Raw genomic sequence first — 27951 nt, forward strand, 5'->3', positions numbered from 1 at the left:
TTTTATTATGTCATCTTTGATAGTGATAAATTTTGGGGTACTTCTGTTTTGATTTAAAACACGGTTGTCCTAAATTAAATACTCTAAAGGTTTAATTACTTTAAAAATAGTACCCAGTTGTTGTTGGTAGGATGAGATGATTATTTTATCATTAAATCTTTTAGAGCTATAGAGTGAAAACAAATTAAAGAGTTTTGGCTGGACATTGGTTTCTTTAATATTCTAATGGAAATATTTGAGTCAGTCTAAGTATTAGGATGTTTATTATTTAGGAATTCAGAGTACTTTGCAATTAACACCTTTAAGTAACTAACAGCTTTTTTCAGATGTTGCATTAGAAGTTAAAATGCCAAGAAGCAGATCTTAAAGAGATTATTGGACAAAATATTGGAGATTAATTCAAGACAGACTTTCAGGAGTAATAGTTCGTTTTTCATTTTTTAGTATTTGTTGATATCCCCCCCCACTATTGGAATACTCGCTCTTTACTCCCATTCCGTTTTTATGATTTGCTTTTTGTCGTTGGAAAACCCACTGCTCTCTTGTTATTATTTTCTTTTGAATAGACTCTCCTACACAGTTTATTTTTATTATTTTTATTGTGGTAAAGTAGACATAAGATTTACCATTTTGACTATTTTAAAGCATATAGTTCAGTGGCATTGAGTACATTAACAATATTGTACTACCATTGTCACTATTGCTATCTAGTTCCAGAACTTTTTCATCACTACTACACAATTTTAGCACCTAATTGTTCTCTAATGTTTAGTCACCATACTAAGTTTTAGGATATTAAGAGATAAACAAGACTCAGTTCTTGTCCTTAACGACTTCACAGTCTAGTGAAGGAAACAATGTAATATTTATGATACACTGGTAAATTATGTTATAATTCTCTATTAAGTTTTATTTATTCAACTAAAATTTTACCTTCAAAAAGCAAAGTAGTTTTTTGTTAGGTTAACATTCAAGTTGTCATTCCACTCCAAACACTGTATTAGGCTAGATTGAAGTCTTTAGTCTTTTGACTTAGGTAAATTCAGGACTCACAAATCCTCATGCCCTCTATTTTGTAACAAGAACAAACCAGATAATTGATATTCTGATTTTTTAAAGCCAAATTATGAACTCTTCCATTCTAATGGAGCAGGGAGATCAAAGAAAACCATGATTAGAAGGTGCTTCCTAGTTGTCTGCACCTTCAATTGAATTGTTTTGACTTAGTCTAGTTGCAATGCCAGCTTGCTTGGTTATGGTCAAATATGGTATTATACAGTCCTGGTTATCTCGTGGCAAATCATTTGAGCTGAAGTGATCAATAGCTGCATTGAGGATAGTGTCAAAGATTGTGTTTTTTAATTCCTTGAAACTTGGGAGTTAGCACTTGATTTAAAGCTGAATGTTTACCTGTTGCAGTTAAAAGCAATGTTATCAATATTGGACAGTATAATAAAATATAATTTTTATTAGCATTCTTCTATTATGACTTTCTTTATTATAAGGTTGTTTATGAAAAGGAAAACAATATAGCCCTTTGTTTTTAAGACTCTGCACTCTTCCTATTACAGTCTGAGAAAGAGTTGGTATCCCAAATAGTTCATAGTTGTTTAGTTAGCAATTTCAATGCTTGTCATAGGAAGAAGAGTTCATATTACTAGGCATAGACTCCCAATAAATTGTATTGATAGATTTAGAAAAGTCTAAATTTGTGGCACAGTTTTGATTGTCTACTGAAAAAGAATGAAAAGTTTAAAATAACCCCTGATTTGATTAGAATTATTAATAATTTTGGCATTTACTGCTTTTGGATGGTAACTGTAGTTTTGTTTTTTCAGGGTAATCACTTTGATCAGTATGAAGAAGGACATTTGGAAATTGAACAAGCGTCACTTGACAAGCCTATAGAATCGGTAAGATGATCAGTGCTTAATTCTGGGTCATAACTGGTTAGTTAGGTAGTGTTCGTGTGACACTTGATGTGAATGAAATTAAACTTATTAACTTGTAGTACAGTTTAGAGCTGTTTTCTTGCATGCCTCACAGTAATCAGAGTTTGGGATGTAATCAGATATTTAATATGTTGGGAAGTAGGTCTGAAAAAACCTAGAAACAATTTAGAATTTGGTTGGAAAAATACCACTTTGGCTCATACTTCTGTTATAGATAGCAAGGTAAAGCTTAGCATCTTTGTAAATTAAATAAAGGAGTAAAATGTATTTTGATCCTTTAAAAGCTTTACCTTTCCTTGGCAACAAATTCATATGTGAAATGTTCCATTAGGAATAGTTTAGGACTAATATGTTTTATTTACCAGACAATTGTGCAACACAGTAAATTTGGCTTCCTTAGCTTGAGTTTTTTTTTTTTTCCCAAAAAGTTGATTCTTTCTTTACACAGCTTAGCTTTGGATATTGATACAAAGCAATAGAATAAGATTTGTTTTCCTGCCTCTTAATTTATTAAAAAATTTTTTTTTCATTTTTGAGCATTATTTTCATTTTGAAAAGCCATTTATTCTCAGATTACACAGTCCATTGTTAAAATGTCTAAACTTGTCAGTATTGTCAGTATTGAATATTTGTGCATAAGTGTATATGTAATTTAATAAGGGTTTCAGTGAGTTTCTGGTAAATGACTGAAAAACAATCAAATAGGGAGTCTTACTTCATAGCAGTCAAGACATTACCCCCCTCCCTTTAAGAAACACTAGCTCCTTCTCCCCCCTCAGGAAAATAAGGCAATTTAGACAGCATAGATATTTTAACTTTAGCTATTATTTTAAAAACTATAACGTAGTAAAGGATCAACATATATTTATGTTCCTAACTAGGTTGGTGTTGTGTGTGTTTGTGTGTGTGTTTAGATGTTTACAGAAATTTACACAACTTGGGGTGTTCGACATTTTTCTTCCACAGCAGTTGGCCCATATTAGCTAAGCAGCCATGATCTGGTTTGTATTGCACGGTCTGCCTTTTTTTAATTTCTTCTTCAGGGTTTCTTTCTCCCCCACCTCCCCTTCTTATTTCTGTTCTTCTGGTCCAGTGAACACTGCATATAGTATCTTCTGTCTTAATGTGCTGGCATGATGCTAGACTTAGGCATGGCAGTAATTGATGACGCATGTGATAATGCTGCAGAGTGAGAATTCACACCTGATGTTGTGCTGAAAGCCTAATCTTATGATTTTGACTGAAGGATAAAATGCCAAGCCCACTTTGCTAAGTTAAAACTCACTGAAGTTTTGCCTTGTTCTGTATCATTTTGGGAATTATCACAAGGCATAATTTTATAGTGAAATCTGTAGACTAGCTAGATTGATATTTATCTCCTACCTGAAAAACAATATAAGTTTTCCATTTTAATTTGAATATGTCTTTGGGTCAGAGTTTAACAGCTACCAGAAGCAAGATCCAAGTACCATATTCTGCAAGGTACATGGTTGGTTAATATTCCTATACATGCTATAATTCTGTGAGTACTTTGATTTAACAGTAGCAGGGAATTTAATTGGACTAAATTTGCAGCCTGGTATTCATTATTACTATACTGAACAAATGTTTTTTTAAAAGCACCAAATTAAATGATATTTAACATTTTTGAAGCCTTCTTTTGAGGCTATATTTTAAGGTGTTTTTTTTTTTTTCTTTTTAATTCTTTCCTTTGGCATGTGAGACTAATGCTTTTTTTCCACTCACCCTGTCCAGGATTTTTTCCAGCGTATGTCATAGAACAACACTATCAGGAGACAGTCTAATCATTGTTGAGTAATCTCAGTGAGTAGGAGTGAAATTGACATATGCCTTACTTATTAAATAGTATTATTTTCTCCATTTAAAATAGCCAATGGTCTAGAACTCATACTAGATATTTGATTTTTTAAATAAAAAAGTGTATGTTCAGAGATATATACAGTTAACCTTTGAACAACAGGGGGTTGAACTGTGTGGGTCCACTTACATGTGGAATTTTTTTGGAAAATTTTTTTGGAAATTTTCAACAATTTGATGAAACCTTTCTCTGTTGTAAGAATATAGTATATAATGTAACATACAAAATATGTGTAATCAGTTATTTATATTATTTGTAAGGCTTCTGGTCAATAGTAGGCTGTTAGTAGTTAACTTTTTGGGGAGCTAGAAGTATATTTTCAACCGTGCAGGGTTTTCTCTAACCACGATGTTGTTTAAGGGCCAACTGTATTAATAAATTATACTTCTAATGAGAATTTATTCCCGAAACACAAAATACATGCATTATTTGTGATGTGGTATTTTAGAGTAGTAGGTAATTTAAGTACTTCGCCTATATTGTGTTAGAAGTGGAATACACAAGATAGGGGATTTTCTGTCTTTCTATAACCAAATCATTTGGGGATAAAAGAAATTCTTTAAATGATTGGCATCCAAGTAGTCAGTGTAGTTCCTCCCCCACAAAAGAAGTGCCCTATCACCTAAGGGATGCCCACCAGATAAGTATATATTAATTATATGGCTGGCTATATTGAGCTATCTTGTTCTTAGGGGGAAATGGCATTCCTTCTAATATATAGAAAGAGTCTCTGCTGAATTAAAATCTTTCTCTGCAGCAATATCTATTGAGAGGTGCTGACTGTTTTGCTACAGCATGCAACTCAAAAGTGGCTGGAAATACGCAGCTTTGGGAGTCTACAGATCATTGCAGGAGCTAAAGGTCTAGTCATTTTTTTTTTTTAACAAAGGTAATCTGCAGCAGCTGGTAACCGTGGAAGTCTCTGCACAGGTTTGTGCCAAGAATATGCCTGTGTGAAGGGTTATTGTGAGTATAGGAATAAGGACTTTTTGTTTTGTAATAGGGTAAATTTGTTGCAAACCAGCAAGATGGGAAATCAGATACAAAAGTGCCATAAATGCATTATGATTTTAGTAAACTTATGAAGCCTAAATTTGTTCATGAGAAGTTACAGGTATTTTAATTTCAATTAGGAAATGTTGAAAATACCAAATCCAGCATTTGTAAAGTATTTCATGATCTTTGTTATAAAGTTTTATTTTCCCTACTTTATTTCAACCAACCAAATATCTTTCAATGAAATTTTGGTCAAGAATAAAACACTGTTCTAAGAATATTATCAAAGAATTGCCAGATTACCTGGTGGAAGGTAGACAGTATTAACATTTTAACCTTAGAACAAAACATTTTTTAGAACTTGAGTTTTAAATTATTGCTTTATGAGATTTTTAGGTCTCAGCCATTATAATTATGACTTTTACATACTTAAAGATAATATATTTAAAAAAACAAGTAAAACTTAATCTACAGCCATACGTAGCCCAGTCTAGGATTCTACCATAGTTCCAAAAATTGGTTGATTGATTTAGGATATATGGTCCTTTTATGACATTTACCATACAAAGATGTGAGTGGAAGAGTGATTAGTTGTACAGAAATCAAAATTCCTGCAATAGACTTAAAATACGTAGTCATTGTTTCAGTTGGAAGTAAAATCACCCATCAGCCATTAGTTGGTCTTTGTTCTACCTGACTGATTAAAATCCTGTCTTTATAGTTGTCAGGTTGACTGAACATTTAAAAAATTAATGTAAGTTTTCAAACTCCAGTTGCTGTTTACTTTGCTCATCTAGGGATTTAGAAGTATGTGTATAATTGGGTTTTGTCATGTTGCATATCTGTTTAGATCTGTGGACTCCACTAGTTCCAAACTGTAACTCTATAAGACTGCTGATTTGATACTTAGCAGTGACTGTATGTGGACTGCACTTACAAATAATGTGCTTCTTGGAGCTGAATGGTGTAGCATTACTATATGGCTTTTCTCTCTAGTTTTCATTGTGTCATCTATAGTGAGCTATATAGATTTTTTGTTTTGGGAATTTTTACAACTTCTTGTTTGCATGGGTTCACCTAGTAGCATTTGGTTTTTGCTTACAGAGTCTTTAATACACAATCAGCAAAGCTTACAATCCACTCAAGAGACCATTTTTGTCACTGTTGAAAATGGGCTAAATGGTGTACATTGAATGTTGCTGTCAACTAATAGAAAATTCAGTGTGGATTTAATAATCAGTCATGGTCACTGACATAATTGTAGTATAGTTTTCTCTTGGAACATGACGTTCTGTTCCCTGCTATAAAAACTTGGAGTCAGCTCCATACAATAAAGTACATTTTTGTTTGTGTTGGCAGGCTCCCATTATACAGATTGGTGTGCTTTTGCCAAGATGAGCATTGTTACTGTGATGGTACACAGCTTTATGGAGCAGAGAAAATTTTAAATTAATAATTAATGAATAAAAATGTTAAGGAAGGGCTTGAGACAATAATGAGGTTTTTTTTTTAAAGTTTTCAGCATATTGGCGGTTGTTTATAATACACATTTCTTTTTAAAGATCTTGCCATTTAAAATTATATCTCCCTTTCTCACACATAAAATGAGAGAAAACAAAGAATAAAAGTATAGCATTTTAATTATATATTTAAGTTTAGAAATAGGAAAAAAATGTAAAGACCAACTGAGGTAATCTAGGTGAAAAAGTTTGGGTTTTCAGCTCAACTTCATGGTTTAACCAGAATTATGAAACATCATGCCTAACCAAACAAAATGCCACAATGCCACCATTTTGAAGTCTTATGCACAGAGAGTAACAAATAGGTAGTGGGGACTCTTTATAACTCATATGGAAAACAAACCTTTTGCCTACCTTCCTTGGGTGAAATCCGGTTGCTGTATTAGTTAGTTTAAAATTGTATTTCCCTGCACTTCTCCTGTGTGCATTTAAATTAAAAACAGCCTATCACTCTCATGCCCCTTTATTATTCATAAACTAGACTGTTAAAAAAGAAAAAATTTCCTATTACTTATTTTTGATTCTATGAGATTATAATTAAATATTATTTAAAAATAAAAAACAAAGTTTTTTTAGTCACTATTACAGTGACTGAAATAGTAAATTGTTACCCCTATTTTAGAAGTAAATTTAGTATTCATTGCCCTTGCTATGTCTAGATTACCTGTTTGGGCTATATAAATTACATACTCCAATTTATTGTTGTAAGTAACATCCATGGGAATAATTGGCAAAATCATAACCTAATCAGAGTAGATTAATTATTTTTATAGGCTGGTGATTGAGCCCCTTGTCTTTCACAGTGAAAGTTCAATGAACATTTTGATCATTTCAGAGGTAGACAGGTCTGCTTTCTTCTACTTTGTTACGAGGTATTTTGTTGTGCATTCCTTGTATTACCCATCATCCTTGGATTTTTGAAGAGTGTTTATAAAACTTTGTTTTCTTTTTTTGGTAGGAAAAGGGACCATACTGAATACTAGCCCTTTCTGCAGAGTCACAGAGCTGCCCTTTTTCCTCCAAAAGTAGGTAGTTTGGAATGATAGGAAAGGTCCAGATTTCTGTATTAGTTATTTATAATGTAGGAGGTTGGTGAGGGGAAGAGGTTCTGGGAGATGTGTCCATTGTTTCTGTTGCCTTTATTATAGTCACAAGGACATAGAGTGGCGTGTTAATAATTGTAGTAATAGCCCCTGACATTTCATCCCCTATTTATACATGGGAAGATAGATTTAATTAAAGAACAGTTTTCACCGAAAGTTTTAGAAGAGAAAGGCCACTGCCAGTTTGTATTAACAGCTGTTTTTTGAGAAAGTGACAGCCATCTTGAGTGGTTTTGTAAAAGTGGTGCTAATGTGTATAACCCTAAATTTTTCTTTATTCTCCCTCTCCCTTTAACATTTGCTTTTCCTTTCACTGTTGTTAGTCACAACACGCTGCTCTTGAATCTCTCAGCTGGTCTTGACTCGTGAATTTACTTATGCTTTCACTCTTCTTTAATAAATACATTAATTGCAAGCAGTGAATTGAAAACAAGACAAAAAAAAAACGACCATTAGTGATTGGACAGTTTCTTACTTTGTGTTACATTTAACTGTTCTTTTGACAGCCCAGTTTTTAAAGCCAGGTTCGTATGGAAATGCTTTCACTCCACTTGCACTGCTTTTGGAAATAGCATACTGCTTCATCTGTCTGTTTATTTTAGTGCATTCATAATATAACACAGTCAGCATAATGTCTCATCTCCACTTAGCCAAAGATTGAGTTTCTTAAATAAAAAAGGGGCAACAATTTTTGTCAGCATGGTTTAATACCCTAAATCTCTGTACCAAGTATGGTTATGACATGAGCCTGTTAAAAGTAACATAACAGTTCAATCAACTGCATAATCTTAGAATCATCTGCTATCCTTGTCTTTTCCATATCTATTCAGTTGTAGGGTTGTGATACAAAGTAAGGATTTTATGTGCAGGTAAGTTTATTTCATAAATGTAGTATAATAAAGGCCTTTTTACCTTTTCACTTTCTGCTAACGTTACTTGAATTAAGACTTTAAAAAAATGTTTTTTTAACAGTGAGGTTATTTATAAATAGTTAGGCACTAAATACTAGTTAAGAGGATGCTTTTCCTGACAATTTGGTTGGAAGGAAAAAAGGAAAGAAGAGGAGGAAGTAGTGTTGGATTAAGTTTTTGTGATGTCTGTAATATGGAAGTCATTACCTGGGAGTGTATATATAACCATAGCATTTTCTAATTCTTTTAGTTCCTAGCAAACAATAATTTCTAGTAACCTTTTGTGCACTGCAATGAGTAATTTTTAAACTCCAGTGACTGTTTTAGAAACAAATTTTTCCTTATCTGTTTGCCTCATTTTTGTTTTTGAGAAAGTATCCTGATCTTCTTTCCCCTGGCCAGTGAAATAATGAGCTGTTCAGTACAGTTTAATAATTGTTTCTTTACTTCATAACTCCAAAGAGCATTTTATCATTGAATTTGGAGCTGGAAGATAAAAAGCAGTTTAATATGAGATGTTTGGTTTTAACTCAGAGATAATGATTTAGTAGCTTTATAAATGGATTTCAGGAAATATAAAATTATTTTCAAATGGTGAGACAGAATTAATAGTATAAATTACATTTTAATGAATATAGAACACTATGTTTATAAATTTTAAATGTTTTCTTTTGGATGAATAGCATTTTATCTGATACAGTTAAGGGTTATTTTAGCTTTGTTGCCATGTATCACAATATTTGTAAAATGAAGAATTGGACAAAGTTTTGCAGAGGTTTCTAAGATCTTGAACCCTTACACAAAAGCTGACATTTAATTGTTGTTTCTGGTGTCTTTTCATACAATTTACATTAAATTGCCTTTTCTAGTGTGCTCCTAAGAAGATGAGACATTATGTATATTGGTTTTTCTCCCCTTACATGCACTAATGGTTCTTTACTGTTAACTTATTGCTAGGCCTGTTTCATTCTAACATTTAGCATTTTTGTTAGATTACATGTTGAAATGCATCACTCAGTCTGTGCTTGAGCTCATTTTTTTTTTCTGTTTAATCAATTTAATTTCTTGTTTTACTAACCTCACTGTTTTTTCAGTTTAATATTGGCTGCATGCTAGTTAAGTATTTATATTATATATATATACATATATATATATTAAAAACCAATCAAGTCTAGCCTGGATTTGCTCTGATTGTGTTTTCATTTCTAGTGGTGGGGCAGTCTTACACTTATAACTTACTTTGTATCATGAAAGCCTGACACATAAACAAAATAACTAAACACAATGTAGATTTTCTTAAAAAACAAAATCATATTAAAGTGGTGCTGTCTAGGTGGTGGATATGATTGTATAAGTACCTTGATTTTATGCTTTTTAATGTTAGTTTTAAACTTCCTAAATGTATTCTTCCCCCTTCCCCTCCCCTTTTTTCTCCTTTTTAAAGTGTTGTGTACAAATTTGCCCAGCACACCATCAGAAAGGACCCTTACCTTCTATGTTCTTCCCATATAAAATACTAGCCAGCATTTTTTTTCACATTAATGTCCCATTTGTTGGGCTCATTTACCCTATTATTAGCACCTTTTTGCATGCATATATGTAGAATTATCTCTTGATCATCACCTGTTTAAATGTCACTAGGAAGGGAAGAATATATTATTGGAATATTTTTGGTTTGTCTCTCTGTTCTGTCTGTCAGGATAATATTGGACATCGCTTACTCCAGAAACATGGGTGGAAGCTGGGCCAGGGATTGGGAAAATCTCTTCAGGGTAAGTTTTTTAAATGTACAGAAAGAAAGAAAGAAAGAAAAAACAATGTTCTTGCTGCAGATTTTGTGCCTGAATATAGTTGTTATCTCTTTAAAAATAAGTGTTTGGACTCCCCTCCTTCCTCAGAATAGTCTATTTTTCCTATAACTGTATTTTAAACCTTCATTAAGCTAATAATTTGCAAGAGTAAGCTGCTGTGTCAGTACTTCCAGGTCAGACATACTGTGTATGGCTCAACCTGTTTAAAATTTTTTTGGTGGTGGTGGGTGGGTGAAGTAAAACACATGTTATCGGAGTATGCTTTGTGTCATTTAGTGATGTTGTATTGTGGCATCAGTATTATAAAAGAGCCATTCAACAGCAGAGTCTAATTTTTGCCCTCCCAAATTCTCCGTGAAGCTGGTGATTGCCCTGGCTGGCTCTTTTTTTCTGCAATCTGAATCCACATAGTAGTGGAAAGAAAAATTAACCCACGTAAAACAATATGTAAGCAGAGGTTTCCTAGTGATCTCTGAGAGAGGCCATTTCTCAGGTTCAGATCAGGCTCTGGAAAAATAAATGGCTTAAAGTTTCCATTGCATTTATTTTTTCTTTTAGCTATACTAGTTCTTTGGATAAAAACAATGTACTAATATTTCTGCTTCCGAGTTCTTGCTGGTTGGAAACCAAAAACTCCATTTACTTTTTAGCTTCCCCCACATTCAAGAGCTACTGTTTATTCTTTGCAGATAGGAACACTGCCTCAGAAATGATGTGATCATTGCACTTTTACATATGGTCATGGATGGTCTCACATATAAAGGGATCTTTGGGGAGACATACACTACTATTAACTAATTCTTTGAATTTTGGAAATGGATTTCCACAATTTGAATGGGAAGTCTAATATCAAGTGTGTGTGTTAAGAGGCCCAAGAGGACAGGACATGAAGCAGGACTTTTCAGTCTTTAAAACCTTTGCTTTTTAAATTACACTTCTACAGATTCTATTCCGTGGTGACACAGAGGAGATGCTCAGTAAATATATTTCAAATTAATACTTATTTCCGAGCATTAATCTGTTCTTCTGGGGAGATAGGATTTGATTACCATTAAGCTTGTTTTCCCAGTGGCACAAGAACTCATTGCAAACAATACAAAGAACACGCTGCAATTAAGAGCAATTTATGAGTTACTCCATAGATTTGTAAGAGTCCAGAAGAGAGAGGATAATCAGGGCTCATACTAGAAATGACTTCCGGATAGAATTTGATCCAGTGGTTCCCATAGTTGTAAGGGTTGGCTTGAATTGAATGGTGGGAGTACAGAAGAAGGTCTGAAGGCTGGATTTGATCTTTCTGTGCTGTTTGAAACATTTTTTCCTATTCAGAGATTCCCATGCCCATGAATATTGTTGATTGTTACCCTCTTTGTTCAGGCACAAAAGGGAGTAGAATTTGGGAACATTTCATAGGGTCTAGCAAATCTGTTTCAATCCCAGAATTTTTCATTGTAATGTAAGCATCATAGACTTCAAAGTACAACTAGAATCTGCAGAGAGAGAGAGAGGGAGACAAAGAGTGGGTTTTAAAAGGGAGAAGTAAGTGGATACTCATCTGTTAAGAGTTTTTTTGGGTGACAAAATTATTTTAAGAATACTTTAGAATTTTGATTCTTTTTAAACTTTGAGCTCTTGAAAAGAATAATTAGGTTTTATCCGTATTTTACCTCCATCACTGTAATAGCAGGCATATAATAAGCATTCAATAACTCATAATCCATTATCTATTTTAAATTGAAGCACATCTTTCCCCCCTTTCTTAATTGTAATAAAAAACACATAACAAAATTATCATCTCAGCCATTTTAAAGTGTATTTAAAATACTGAACCATTTATAGTTCAGTAGTGTTAACTAAGTTCACATTGCTGTGCAAATCCCATCTGTTTTGGATGGCTAGTACAATGTCTTTACCCTTCAGAAAGAATGGAACCTTATTGTGTTGCCAACATTAAGGACCAAATTTCCTTGTCTTATAAATAGCTCTTTATTTTTTTGTGTCATATTGAGCAGTGTGCAGGTATTTGTGCTGGTTTCTCATACATAGCTCTTTCTGAAATACCCACGATTTGACTGAGAATATAACCACATTTATGGCATATTGAGGTGATTGATGACAAATTTTTTTCATTGTATCAAACCTTTGCTATACATAACCACTGAAGGAAGCCCTGTTGCTCTCTCTAGTGAAAATGACAATGTCTTTTAGTATTGCATAGACTAGTCACTGCATGTAATTTCTAGGTCATGACTTTGTAAGTTCCTTTAGTTCTCCCTTTTATTTGATTTAGGGTTTTAACATCTTTAACTTGCAGCCATTCCCTGAAATTCAAACCTGATCTCTCTGGGATTTTTGCAAGTTTGCTAATAATCTTAAAAAATTATCTTGACCCATGCAAGGCTTTTACAGAGAGCCAGTCCTTGGGGCCACAGTGTGGATACCTTGTCACTTGGATAGATTGAGAAATAGGGCATGCTGACTTTTGAATCAAATTATCTGTAGCAGAATAGAAAATTGTACTTTGTAAGGTGGGTGTATTTTTGTACTTGAATTTCCCTTATTATTCACCTTTTGTTCTTAGTATTTTTATTTTTTATTTTTTATTAAGGTATGATTGATATACACTCTTATGAAGGTTTCACATGAAAAAACGCTCTTAGTATTTTTTTAAATATTTCAGAAGTTTAAGAAATAAGAACTTGTGTGTGGCAGATAAATGATAGCTAGAATTAAAAAAAAAAACACTCAGAAAAGATACGTTGATAAGGTGTCTGAAGGAAACAACACAAAGAAGGCCTGTTGAGAAATATGGGTATTTGCTAATTGTAGAAGCAGAGGATGTGTTTACTTTGGAATAAAGCAGTAGTGAATGATAGTTGTATTTTGTGGCAGTTGAACTAGATTTGGTTCTTGAAATTGTTTTATAACCATCTGGCAGCTTTGAAATGGAATGTAATATAGCTCAGAATCTTTATTTTGCTATGAAATATGTTTAGTCAGTAGGTGTAGCCCAAAAGTGGTGCCTGGAACTGCCTTTGTTATATTGTCTGAAGAACTGTTTGATGATTTGACTGATTTTTTTTTTTCTTTGAGAGGGCATCTCTCATATTTACTGATCAAATGGTTGTTAACAACAATAAAATTCTGTATAGGGGACTCAATGCACAATCATTAATCAACCCCAAGCCTAATTCTCAACAGTCTCCACAATCTTCTGAAGCATAACGAACAAGTTCTTACATGGTGAACAAGTTCTTACATGGTGAACAGTGCAAGGGCAGTCATATCACAGAAACTTTCGGTTTTGATCACACATCATGAACTATAAACAATCAAGTCAGATATGATTATTCATTTGATTTTTATACTTGATTTATATGTGGATCCCACATTTCTCCCTTATTTTTTTTTTTAATAAAATGCTGAAGTGGTAGGTAGATGCAAGATAAAGGTAGAAAACATAATTTAGTGCTGTAAGAGGGCAAATGTAGATGATCAGGTCTGTGCCTATAGCCTAAGTATTAATCCAAGCTAGACAAGGGCAACAAAGCATCCATGGATGCAGAAGATTTCTCTCAAAACGGGGGGGGGGGAGGTTCTAAGTCTCACCTCTGTTGATCCCCAATTTCTCACCTGATGGCCCCCCTGCGACTGTGCCTGTCTTAGGTTGTTCCTCCCTTGAGGACTCTTACCCGTCTCTGGCTAACCAGCCGTCTTCTGGGGCCATACAGGGAAATGTAAAGTTGGTAAGTGAGAGAGAAGCAATATTGTTTGAAAAGGTTAGCTTTTTACTTCTTTTCAGATTTATGCCCTGTGGCTTCTATGCCCAGCATTTGTCTTGAGGTATCTTTACCACTTGGAAGAATTATGATACTCGGTAATTTTTGATATGAGGCACGAATTCTACTAAAGGGTTGTAATTAGGAAGGAAGAAGAAAAGCTTTAGAAGTAGCAGACGGAAGAAAACATGGGAAGGTTGATTATTTCTTTGACATAACTTCTTGTAGAGTAACATAAGCATGTATAGATTTTAACAAACTACTAATTAAATTGCGTACACACATTAACAGAATAGGAATACAGATACATAACAAAAGCAGACCTACAATTACCAGCCATATCCAGTGAAACCAAGAAAACCAGTTAGGTACCCTAGGCATTTGTGAAAACTTACCAATAATATGATGGATCTTGATTTTGACTGATACTTTTGGTCACAAAAGTTCAGCCCTTGAGAAAAATGAATGGGGCCTGATATCAATTCATATCAATTCAAACTGCCTGGAAGTTTCAGTCAGTTATAGATTACCAACAAATATTTACTAAGCTAATGTATTCTAGTTATATCTAGTAAATAGCATAAGCTATGGACAAAGTGGGTAGGACACTGTTCTTGCTCTTCAAGTTTAATTTTCCAGTCCCCCAAGTCTTGCTTTTTTAACTACCATAGACCTTTGAAAATTTGTTGAGGCCAGGGACCATGTTTTATATTTTTATGTATTCCTTCCATGCTTAGAATTAGGTATGTGATCAGTCTATTTGACAAATTGCTTCAAGGTCTTTAAGAGAGGGGTTCTCATTTTTGTGTAAAAGTACTTGGTGTAGAATATGAAGGCAGTGTGACAACATAGAGGTTTGGCTCTGCAAGTAAAGGGACAAGTAACCATCACTGAATTACTTTTCTCAGCAATAAATGAGATATAAATTTCTGCCCATCTTGTAGTTATGAGAATGAAGTAAATTAATATAAAAGAAGTCACTTTATAAAACCTATAAAATGCTATATAAATGTTTATTGTTATTAACATCTCTTTATTAGTGTATATTTAAATATTTTACCTAAAGTGGAGATATTCCATCGTAGGTCTTAATGGGAAACCTAAATGTCATAAAAATTACAGAGAAGTCCCTGTCTTCTACCGTTATCTTTCCCAGAATTTACAACAGTAGCAGCTAATATGCTTGATATGTGCTGAATATCTGACTCGTGGATCTGTGCTTTTTAAAGCTATATGCGTTTTAGGGTCCCCAAACCCCTAATTTTGGTGTCTGTCTGACTAATTCTGAGTCAGTAGTTATTACCACTTCTGAGCCTAACAATATCCAAAAAGAATCTCCACTAAACACTGGAGCTGGGACAACTGTATCGCAACTCAGAAAAAATAAGTTGGATCCCCACTGTCATACCTTACTCCAGAATATATTCCAGATGAATTAAATTTTTAAATGTAAAAAAATGAAATCATAAAATCACTAGGATGAATAATGGGATAATTATTATTGTTTAAAATAATGTTGGAATGAGGAAAACTTTTCTGTTTACCTCCAAACCCAAGAACTATTTTAAAAGGATAAATGTGACTGTATTTTGTCACAAATAAAGCAAGAAAACCCCCAAAACAAATAAACTGGGAGAAATACCTCAATATCTCATTATAGAGAAAGGACAGATTACCTTCACACATTATTCAATATGTAAAAGACTTACAACCTAAATAGGAAAGGGAAGATGATATGAATGAACACTGTTTACTGGGAAGTAATGCAAATGATCTTTAAGCATATGTAAATACTCAAACTTTTCATAACAGATGTGCCTATTAAACCATGAGATAACCATTTTTCACTTGCTGGACTGGAAAAGGTAAAAAAAAAAAAAAAAAAAATCCTGGTCAGATTTTGGGAAATAGGTACTTTATATCACAGCTGTGAGGATATAAATTGGTAAACCACTATGGAGAACAATTTGAATTACTTTAAGATTAAAAAGCATGTATCCTTAGATCTAGCAATTCTATTTCTGATTATCCATCCTTAATTTATTCTTTTTTTAAATTGAAGTATGGTTGATACACAGTATTCTATTGGTTTCAAGTATACAACACAGCATACTTGTTGTGTGAGCAAGTATACTTTCAGCACAAGTTTCACACATTATTAAATCCTCACTCCAACTAGCGCAATTACTATCTTTCAGCATACAGAGATGTTACAGAACCTTTGGCTATATTCTCCATGCTGTACTTCCATCCCTGTGACCAAGTTACATTATGATTGAGTTTAATTTATTCTTGAAATGCACAAAATAATGTATGATTGAGGTGGTTGTATCACTGTGATAACAAAAGATTAGAAACTATCCACCATATTTTACTGATTCCAAGACATTTTTCATATTTTAATAAAGGTAAAATCAGATGTATCTTATTAATGGCATTGTAGTTATAATTGACACCTTTAAAATTTATTTTTAGTAGCACATAAAATAGTGTTTTATGGTTAATGGCATTTTAGATTTGAAGAAATAGAATATAAAATTGTATAAAGGTAAATTGTGCAGACTTAAAAGGATCAAGGTAGTTTAGTATGTACTCACTATGTATAGAACAATTTCCAAGGTACAGTAACTAAAAAGCAAGGTACAGAACAGTGTGTACTATATAGTAAACTTCTGTTTGTGATAAATTATATAGACAGATATACACGTGTATAAACAGATATACACTCGTGTTTAAAATTAGTATTTTGTTCCTGAAAATCAAACCTATGTGAAAACCCTACTTGGAACCTATTTACATTTATGTATGTGTGTATGTATCATTGATTACAGTCTTATTATTTGCTTTTAAGTGGGTTACATGTCAACTCCAGCCCCTAACCAATTTCTAAAATGCAGCTGTGCAAAATACCATGATTTCACTTATTTGTGGAATACAAATACAAAGCAAAATAGAATGAACAAAATAGCAGTAGACTTACAGACTCAGAGAAGGAACTGATGGTTATCATGAGGGAAAGGTCGGGGTGAGTGATTGTTGGGGGGAGGGGTATAAACGGGCACAAAAATTCTCAATTGTAATGTAGGTTGGTCACAGGGCTAGTGGTACAGCATGGAGAATATAGGCAGTGATTCTCTGACATCTTCCTGTGTTGACAGATAGTAGCTGTACTAGTGGGGGTGAGGATTTAATAATACGGGTGACTGTTGAACCTCTGTGTTGTATACTTGAAACTAAAATAAGACTATATCAATAAAAAATAAAATACAGCTTTCTACTTATGAATTTTAAAAAATTGTTGGAATATAAAATACTTAAACATTTCTTCCTGATTATCAAATAATTAATATGGTTATGAACAACAGTTGGTTCTTTTGAACTAATACATCCATCTTTTTTGTTGATACTTAAGTAGTTTTCTCAGGGTTCTACTAATTGTATGTGGAATGTATTTCTAAATTTCTCATATCTTTTTCTTAAAAACATTGAATTAGACCTTTGATATTGAAACACATTTTAATATATAAAATCATTGGTTGAAAAATGTTGTGTCAAGATGAACTGAGGCATTCTAATGTGAAACATTAATGAGTATGTTCTGTGGGGTATGTTTGTATTTGCTTAAGTGCAGAGAAAACTATGAAAGGCAGACTCTGAAGGGAAATTGAGCTGCTTTTTACTGTATTTCTAAATTTGATGCAATTTATTTATATTAAAATAATTATATATAAAATAATTATTAGAAAATTTTCTTTTCCTCTGGGAAAAGGAAATAACACCTACTTAGTCGGTATTATATGTCAAATATTAATCTAGAATCTTGATGTCTTGCATGTCATGCTTAATGAAATAGGTGTTCATACGTTCATTTTATAAACAGTTTTGGAATGGTCATACAGCTACTGAGGCTTTGCCATTAAAATATAAGACTGACTTTGAAGTCAGTATTTCTACATTTATACCTTCTCCCTTCTCAGAAAAAGCTGAAAACTGAAAATAAAAGAGTAGATTTGGGAAGGATAATAGATATGTATCTTTCCCAAATCACAAAGATATGGATTGTCAGAAAGGTTTAATTATACTTGGAGCTGGTTGAGCTGAAGAAGCCTGTAGCTATGATGACCTCTGTTCCCTGGTAATTAAATGAACTCTGCAGTCTTTATACAGTTGCCAAAGGTAAGCATAATTTTAGTAGTTCATGTATCAAATTTAGTATGATACAAATTCTATAGAATTTCTGACCTTCTTAATGGAGTTTAGTTAATAAAAACAAAGAAGATGAAGCCCCAGTTTAGAAAAAAAAAAATTTGGCAGTACAGTTAGAGATCTAGGTTTTAGGGCTGGACTAGAAAGGAAAAGGGATTGGGAGAGGAGAAGGGGAAATGATGAACTCAGGTGCTTGAGACTACTTGTTTCTCCATATAGAAATCATCACATTTAAAGAATTTATCAGAAGACATTAAATATGTTAAGTTCATAGCCCAATAACCAGCAAAAAATGGAAAATTTTTCAAATGAAGATTAGAACAGATAAGTAAAGAAGGCTATTTTATCATTCTGGTACCTTTTTTAATAAGAAAAAATAGAGTGAGCCAGTTATAGAAGCAGATTGGATATTATCAAGGTAGGTTACTTTAAAAGAGGTACTCTACTTTAAAAGAATTACATGGAATTAGTTGCACTTCATTGAACACTTACTGTGGTCAAGAGACCATAATAGTATGTAACACTATAAGATGCTGCCCTTACTCTTACAGAGTTTGCCATTTATTTTAGGAGATAAGGAGGAAAACCTTAGGAGTTTTATGCTGTAAGGGATCAGAAGTAGCAACTAGGGAATACTTCACAATGAAGTGTTGAGGAGAGAAGAATAAGCATAACCAAAAGCCAGGATAGACTGATGCATATAAGATGATTGCAGTTGGCAAAGAGTGGGCATGGCTGACTGGAGCAGAGAATGTTCCATAGGATAGTGGATTTTGTACGTTTTCTTAGCAAAAGAACCTCCTAAAATATATATATTTTAAAGTTGAACCTTAATATATAAAAGGGGGGGCAGGAATACAGTTGTTTTGGTTGAAACAGAGTTCTGGGTCTCCAGGAGCAGTTTGGAAATCATAACTAGAAAGCAATAATGGTAAATTGGTTTGAATAGGCACAAATCTAATACCAGTGTGTGTTTACTATGTGCTAAGCACTTAGCAAATATCTCATTTAATTCTTACAAGTCTTTGAGATAATTACTATTATTCCCATTTTGCTAAAGAAGAAAGTTAGGCTTAGAGAAGTTTATTAAATTTCCCAAGAATAAGCAGCTAGTAAACAATAGTAATAGAATTCAAACTTTGGTCTTTCTGACTCCAAAACCGTGCTCTTAACTACCACACTGAATGTGGAAGACTTTAATGCTGCTTCAATTTGGAACTATATTTTGTAAACCAAAAGCATTTTTTGATCAGAGGTAATAGACTTTTATAGCAAGAAGATATATTAAAGATAATGTAATCTAAAATTCATTTTACAGATGAAGAAATTTAGGTTTAGGGTTCCAAAAAGTCTCAGTGATAATGCTGAAAGCCAAACCCAAATTCTTTGATTTGCAATATAATGTTCTTTCCATTATACCAACTAGGACATTTGCAAAAATTAAACATTAGTGTGGTCAAAATATGTCTAAAGGTGAAGATGGAAAACCATTTAGAAAGTTATCTGACTATGAGTTGATAAGGGTTTAGAATAGATGATGATGGAAATGGAAAGGAAGTTATAGATATGAAGGATGATGAGACAAATCATCACTATAAGCATAGTGTACAGTCAGTTCTTATATATGTCTGCATAGTAAACCCTTGTTCCCTGGGTTTAGTGTTAATATTTTATAATAGTTAGCATTTTGTTAAGCATTTAATGAGTGCTTGCATAGGGCTTATCTAACTTAAATCCTTGTTGAGTTATATGTGATTCCTATTTTACAAAGCAGAAAACTGATACTCTGGGCAGTACTTTGTTCGAGATCTTAACAGCAAATAAGTAGTAGACTCATGGTACCAAAACCTGTTCTTTTAATCAATATGCTCTAATGTACCTAAACTCTTACGTGGTGTCTCACTTTATCTGTTGGAAGGATATGTTGATGAGAAATACAGGTACTATAGAATTGAAATACACAGTAGTTATTCTGGCCAAAGAAATTGGAGATAGCTTTAAATGTGATGTTGTTTCTTAGGGCACTTGAAGTGGTCATATATATTTTTCCTGATTTATACAAACTTGTGTAAATTCACTAGAGACCTAAGGCTAGATTGAGTAGTAAGGACCTTTGTCATTTTTAGGGATGGTTGGTAATTAGTCTCCAGGGGAAAAAAATATTCTAACTTCTCTCTCATACTATTTCCTCCCCTACTTTTCCTTATATTTCTCGCCTGTGTCATTTTTAATCCTCTTGCCTTTTATCTGTTTGTTTTATGTTCATGTGTTTCTTAGCCCTGTTTAGACTATAAACTCCTAAATTATAATAATTGCTATGCATTTATGTGTTCTCTGTTGTTCTTTTCATATGTTTTTTAATTCCACATACATTTATCAAGTCCTTAGAATGTGCCAGATCTGTACTGTCTTAAGAGTTAAAGAATGATCAGATTGGGCCTTTGTCGTCCAGATGCTTATGTCCAATTGAGGGGTAGGGGAGGAGACATAACAAATGTAATGAAGTACAATGATAATCATAATTGTGAAGTTAAAAGTACTTAATACCTTTGAGGGCTTAACAGAGAATTGAAGAACATAGAATTTCAGTTTATTTCAATCATTTAACAAGTGAAAAAAATCTTGGATTGTGAGGCTAAGGAAGGAAGCAGCCATATGACATCTGCCAAACTAGTTAGTAGATACATGGAATCTTCTTCCATAGAGGCACTGATATTTTTTTTTGTATCATTAATCTACAATTACATGGGGAACGTATGTTCACTAGACTCCCCCCATCACCAAGCCCCCCCCCACAAACCCCATTACAGTCACTGTCCATCAGCATAGTAAGATGCTATAGAATACTTGTCTTCTCTGTGTTGCACAGCCCTCCCTGTGCACCCCCCCACATTATACATACTAATCATAATGCCCCCTTTCTTTTTTCCCCCCCTTATCCCTCCCTTCCCACTCATCCTCCCCAGTTCCTTTCCCTTTGGTAACTGTTAGTCCATTCTTGGGTTCTGCAAATCTGCTACTGTTTTGTTCCTACAGTTTTTTTCTTTGTTCTTATACTCCACAGATGAGTGAAATCATTTGATACTTGTCTTTCTCTGCCTGGCTTATTTCACTGAGCATAATACCCTCTAGCTCCATCCATGTTGTTGCAAATGGTACGATTTGTTTTCTTCTTATGGCTGAATAATATTCCATTGTGTATATGTACCACATCTTCTTTATCCATTCATCTACTGATGGACACTTAGGTTGCTTCCATTTCTTGGCTATTGTAAATAGTGCAGCGATAAAATAGGGGTGCATATGTCTTTTTCAAACTGGGCTGCTGCGTTCTTAGGGTAAATTCCTAGGAGTGGAATTCCTGGGTCAAATGGTATTTCTATTTTGAGCTTTTTGAGGAACCTCCGTGTTGCTTTCCACAATGGTTGAACTAATTTACATTCCCACCAGCAGTGTAGGAGGGTCCCCCTTTCTCCACAACCTCCCCAACATTTGTTGTTGTTTGTCTTTTGGAAGGTGGCCATCCTTACCGGTGTGAGGTGATATCTCATTGTGGTTTTAATTTGCATTCTGATGACTAGCGTTGTGTAGCATCTTTTCATGTGTCTGTTGGCCATCTGAATTTCTTCTTTGGAGAAGTGTCTGTTCAGCTCCTCTGGCCATTTTTTAATGGGATTATTTGCTTTTTGTTTGTTGAGAGAGGCACTGATATTTTAAAGTAGTGCTGTATAAGAAAAGTATAAAGTATAGAGTATATATAAGAAAAGTATAAAGTATATATAAAGCATGAAGTATGCTGTATAAAAACTCTGTTTTATTAAAGAAAACTGAAAAAGTATTCATTAAAAATGACTACCAAATTTTGAAATAATGGGATTATACATTTAGAAAAGGGAACAAAGTAATATTTTTCGTGTATAAATGTGGTTTATTAGTTTTAAATTCAGTGTTTTTTCTCTCACCAAGTCTTCCAAACCTGTGAAGTAGATAGCTATTAAATGAGAGTTACAGAAAAAATCCAGTAGGAGCTCAGAAGGAGGGAGCTAAGAACGTAGACTTTGGAGTAGGGGTTGCAAGATTCCTATTGGGGCCAGGTGGTAACATACATGGTTGAAGCCCACTGAGTGTAAGACAGTAGGAAATAGTGTAGCCATGCCACATCTAGATAGGAATAACTGCCACTCAGCTAGCTCCTGCTCATTTTTGCTATGTAGGAATATAGTCTCAGGAGATGCCAGAACTTCTGAAATTTTTAAAAGCAGAAATCTGAATTTTCCAGATAAAATTTCCTAATTGATAACTGATGGCTCAAAGCTTAAAATAATCTGGGATAAACAAAACATATGGAAGGCCTAAATTTGACCTACAGATTATCACTTTGTGACCTCTTTGGAGAGTTGACTTGGGTTTAAATTTGAGTTCTGCAAATAGAAGTCTGACCTTGTTATACCCTCAGTATATCCATATTTTTAAAAGATTTGAGGGTTTCGGAAAGTAAACATGATAGTATATGAACTTTATACCTGTATGCTTCTCATTTTCTTCTCCAGCAGAGTTGTAAATAATGCCACTCTACATATTGAGAAATAGTTTATCCATGGTCAGACTGCTGAAGGATAGGAACTATGTTTATAGCATAAGACTTCTGACATCTGCTCCAGTGCTTTATCTATTAGACTTAACGGTTCTGAAACGTAGTGAGCAGTGGAATCACTTGGGTAATTGTTAAAAATGTAGATATCCAACCAGCACAACTCAGCAGGTCTGGGATGGGGTTAGAAAATTACATTTTAAATAAGCTTCCCAAATAATTTGCTTTGGACCATAGGGATAAAATAGGCTTCTAAGAAAATTACATTCATTATAGCAAGTCAGGTAGTTGGTTCTTTTTTATTATTATTATTAAAGTATCATTTATATTCAATCATGTTTGTTTCAAATATACAGCAGTAGTTCAACAGTTACCAATATTATTAAATCCTCACCCCCTCTAGTATGGTTACTATCTATCAACACAGTAAGATGTTACAGAATCATTCACTGTATTCTCCATGCTGTACTACCATCCCGGTGGCTAACTACTTTATTGTGATTGTGAATTATTGTCTCCTTTATCCCCTTTACCCCCACCCCTTTGGTAACCACTTGTCCCTTCTTGGTGTCTGTGAGTCTACTGATATTTTATTCCTTCTACTTTGCTTTTTTCTTATACTCCACAAATAAGTGAAACCATATGGTGTTTGTCTTTTTCTGCCTGGCTTATTTCACTGAACATTATACCCTCTAGATCCATCCATGTTGTTGCAAATGGGAGGATGATAATTGGTTCTTTTACTCATCTAAAATGCAATAATGATTTTTGGTCTGAATTAGTGTAATGCTATTTATTTTCATAGTTATCCTTAGCCTGATTTACATTGTTTCCTACTTTATTACTTATGGATTTCTTGCCCTAGATTCATTTGCATGATTAAAATGAAACTGATTTATGTAGAAACTGGTTTCTTGCTTAGGTTAGACAGTGGAGTATCCGAGAAACTTTTAAAATGAGTAATATAGAGTATTATAGTGATAGTGATTCAGGTGGAAATAGTTGAAAGTATAAAAAGGCACTAGTTAACCAGTATTTGACAGATAGGAACTAAGAGGAGACAAAAATGCTTTCAAAGCTATATGGAATCATAGACTTTAGAACTGGGGAAAAAAAATTCTAGGGATGACCTAAAATCTCTGGGCTCTTAGCAGAGACCCCAGAGGAAGTAAGGGTTATTTAGGGGTAATTTCAATCTACTTAACTTTCTGAGTTTGCTCGTACATTCCAATGGACTTCATTTATCAAAGACTTGACAGACCATGGATTAATATCTTGCTATTCAGTTCACGTACATAGATGCTATTGTCTTCCTTCAGATGACAGCAATAATAAAATAGAAAGCATTTTGACAATGTTTAATTAATTCTATTAATTCTGTTTTTTTAAATTCTATTTTGCTTAGGCTAAATTTATTAAATGTTTTGTACTCTTATGTTTAATTTGGGGAAGGTCTTGATAAAATTATGCATCTTTTAAATTCATTCTTTTGGCTTGGACTTAATATTTGTGTCACATTGCTTTTCAAATGCAGTAGCCACTCGTTTTGTTAAATGAATGATATATGGGAATAATTTTTGGATGATACTTTGGTTATTGATCCTGGGTAATAGTGTTTTCTGTTTGTAAACAGGATTGTTTCTGTATCACTAATTGTATGTAAAACATTAGAATTCATGACAGCTTCTGTTTTTTTTTTTTTTTTTAGATAATTATTTTTTATTGAAGGGTAGTTGACACACAGTATTACATTAGTTTCAGGTGTACAACACAGTGATTCAACATTTATATACATGATAATTCTAGGTACCAGCTATCACCATACCAAGTTGTTACAATATTTTGACTATATTCCTTATGCTATACATTACATCCCGGTTACTTATTTATTTTACAATTGGAAGTGTGTGTGTGTATATATATATATATTTTGTTTGTTTGTTTGTTTGTTTTTTGTTTTTGTGAGGGTTTCTCTCATATTTATTGATCAAATGGTTGTTAACAACGACAGCTTCTGTTTTAAGGGTATCTTTCGCTTTAAGGTATTAATTTTCAAAAATTGCAGACTTGGAAATGAAAACGGATTGACATTTTAATTCTCTGAAGCCTTAAGGAGATGACTGGGTATAGTTTAACAATACCCTGCGTAATGATTTATGGCTTACAAAGCATCTTCTGTTCGTTATTTCTTGATCTGCATGCCAATCCTGAAAGGATAATAATCTCTCCATTTTGTAGGGAGGCTGCCGAGATTCAGGCTCTGATGGTCAAAAGTCACACAACTGTTAGAGATTGTCTGTTACTGGAGAACTGAGATTTTTATTGCCCAGCTTTTTAGGGACTACCTAGAAAAACATAGAAAGAAAATAAAGTTGAATTGGGAAGAGGGTTAATATGGAGAGAAAAGGAGGAGGAGTTTAAGTGAAGCTAGAGAGTCTTTTTGGGTTATAGAGTAATCCTGAAGTAGAAAAAAAATTATAATTTAGTTACAGAAACTTAATAATAAGAGAATTCAGCTGTAAGAAGGCATTGGATTGTTGGATTATTACTATACCATAGGTCCGGCTAATACCTACATAGCTCCTGCATTGCTTTCTTCTACTCAGTTATTTTCCACTCTTTGAAGTCTGACTCCTTAAGCATTTGATGACTGTTTCCCTTTGACTGCTAATGAGTAACAGTAGATAAAACAAACTGAACAAGGCTTCACTGAACAGAAATGAAAACTCAAATAGTTTTTCATAATAGCTTGCATATTTTTTGAGATATGGAGACCTATGTGTTCTAATTGATGAAGCAATTTCTTGACTGCATGAGTTAAATCATCAGTATTTTGTGGTGTTAGCAGAAAGCACCAAGATGACTAAATATTTACATTTGGATAAGTTTGAGACCCACTGTGAATATGTGCATTCTCTGGAGTCAGCAATTGCTTTTTTATTAAATGCCACTCTATCCCAGATAACTGTCAGTTATTCAGGTTACAAACATAAGTAAGACTAAGAGCATAAAAATGGTTGGTTTTTTTCTTTAAACTAAATATTTAATATTGTTTTCCTCTTTCCCCTAAGCTTCATGTTTTGGATTATTTTCCCCTGAAATTTTATGTATTAAATTGGTTTTCCCATTTAAAAAATAAATTGATCTTGGCATAATGGTTACCATAACACTGTTCTCAGTGAATTAATACAATTTTAGCCAAAAGATATCTTCTCTGGAGTAAAACTGATTTCCTAAGGTGATTTTTTTTTTGAAAGAAAGGACCTCATTAATTTCCTTTACCTGTTGTACAGGATATGTCATCCTTATTGGATGAGTTCTACTGTCCAGGCTTAACATTTTGATTCTGTAACACTTTCACCAACAGTGCCCTTTCTCTCTCCCTGTTTGTTAATATATTAGGTTATATGATTAAAATTAAACTATTTTGTCCTAGAAAACCAGGTCTGATACTTTTGAAAGATGAAAGGATGGTGATTCCTTTAGGTTGCAGGTATACTTCTGTGCCCTAAGAAATACCTGTATTTGGAAATCAAATTAATTTGGTTTGTATAGATCACTAAACAGACTCTCCAAGAATAAAGTTAATTTTTGTAGTACTGGAGAATCTGAACTCTATTTTGAGTAGGAAGTCATTTTTTTTTAAATCTTAGGAACTCTACAGGGAATAATTAATGTGCTTGGTTTCCAGTTCATGTTTCCTGAGAGGTTAGCATATATCACGTTACAGTTGCTAAGAAAAAAATACCTGAAAGTAATCATTGTTTTTGTGTTGCTGAAGACATCATTTTCAGGAGAAATTTGCAAAAGTGAAGCTTTGGTTTGTAGATAGATGTGCTTTTTTTTTTTTTTTGATGAACAAAATATCTTTTTTTTTTTTTTGGTATCATTAATACACAGTTACATGGGGAACACTGCGGATACTAGATTCCCCCCATTATCAAGTCCCCACTACACACTCCGGTATAGTCACTGTCCATCGGCATAGTAAGATCCTATAGTCACTACTTGTCTTCTCTGTTCTATACTACCTTCCCCGTGCCCCGCCTACATTATGTGTGCTAATCAAAATGCCCTTTATTCCCCTTATCCCTCCCTTCCCACCCTTCCTCCCAAGTCCCTTTCCCTTTGGTAACTGTTAGTCCATTCTTGGGTTCTGTGAGTCTGCTGCTGTTTTGTTCCTTCAGTTTTTGCTTTGTTCTGATACTCCACAGATGAGTGAAATCATTTGGTACTTGTCTTTCTCTGCCTGGCTTATTTCACTGCCCATAATACCCTCTAGCTCCATCCATGTTGTTGCAAATGGTACGATTTGTTTTCTTCTTATGGCTGAATAATATTCCATTGTGTATATGTACCACATCTTCTTTATCCATTCATCTACTGATGGACACTTAGGTTGCTTCCATTTCTTGGCTATTGTAAATAGTGCTGCAATAAACATAGGGGTGCATATGTCTTTTTCATACCGGGCTGCTGCATTCTTAGGGTAAATTCCTAGGAGTGGAATTCCTGGGTCAAATGGTATTTCTATTTTTAGTTTTTTGAGGAACCTCCATGTTGCTTTCCACAATGGTTGAACTAATTTACATTCCCACCAGCAGTGCAGGAGGATTCCTCTTTCTTCACAACCTTGCCAACATTTGTTGTTGTTTTTCTTTTGGATGGTGACCATCCTAACTGGTGTGAGGTGATATCTCATTGTGGTTTTAATTTGCATTTCTCTGATGATTAGCGATGTGGAGCATCTTTTCATGTGCCTGTTGGCCATCTGAATTTCTTCTTTGGAGAACTGTCTGTTCAGCAACTCTGCCCATTTTTTAATTGGATCATTTGCTTTTTGTTTGTTGAGATGTGTGAGCTCTTTATATATTTCGGATGTCAGCACCTTATCGGATCTGTCATTTATGAATGTATTCTCCCATACTGTAGGATGCCTTTTTGTTCTACTGATGGTGTCCTTTGCTGTATAGAAGTTTTTAGTTTGATATAGTCCCACTTGTTCATTTTTGCTTTTTGCTTGCCCGGGGAGAGATGTTCATGAAGAATTTGCTCGTGTTTATATTCAAGAGAGTTTTGCCTATGTTTTCTTCTAAGAGTTTTATGGTTTCATGTCTTACATTCAGGTCTTTGATCCATTTCTAGTTTACTTTTGTATGAAGTTAGACATTAATTCAGTTTCATTCTCTTAGATGTACTATTT

General features: G+C 33.7%; 1 protein-coding gene across 9 annotated transcripts in view; it reads left to right on the plus strand.

Annotated features, from left to right (window-relative positions):
- The window catches only part of GPATCH8 (G-patch domain containing 8), a 112227-nt gene that overhangs the window by 37207 nt on the left and 47069 nt on the right, over positions 1–27951 (plus strand). For 2 of the 9 annotated variants that reach the window (XM_057501541.1, XM_057501538.1), the window contains exons 1-4: positions 1833–1913; positions 2919–2953; positions 7957–7974; positions 10061–10133. Coding sequence is in view for 1 of the 9 variants with exons in the window: in XM_036883117.2 (XP_036739012.1) it covers positions 1839–1913; positions 10061–10133 (148 nt within the window). In the remaining 8 variants the exon portion in view is untranslated. Of the gene's footprint in view, positions 1–1832; positions 1914–2918; positions 2954–7956; positions 7975–10060; positions 10134–27951 lie in introns of those variants that run through there. The other 7 variants (XM_057501542.1, XM_057501539.1, XM_057501544.1 and 4 more) reach the window with 5 other exon arrangements.

This window comes from Manis pentadactyla, chromosome 4, assembly GCF_030020395.1.
Source record: "Manis pentadactyla isolate mManPen7 chromosome 4, mManPen7.hap1, whole genome shotgun sequence".
NCBI classification, from domain to species: Eukaryota; Metazoa; Chordata; class Mammalia; order Pholidota; family Manidae; genus Manis; species Manis pentadactyla.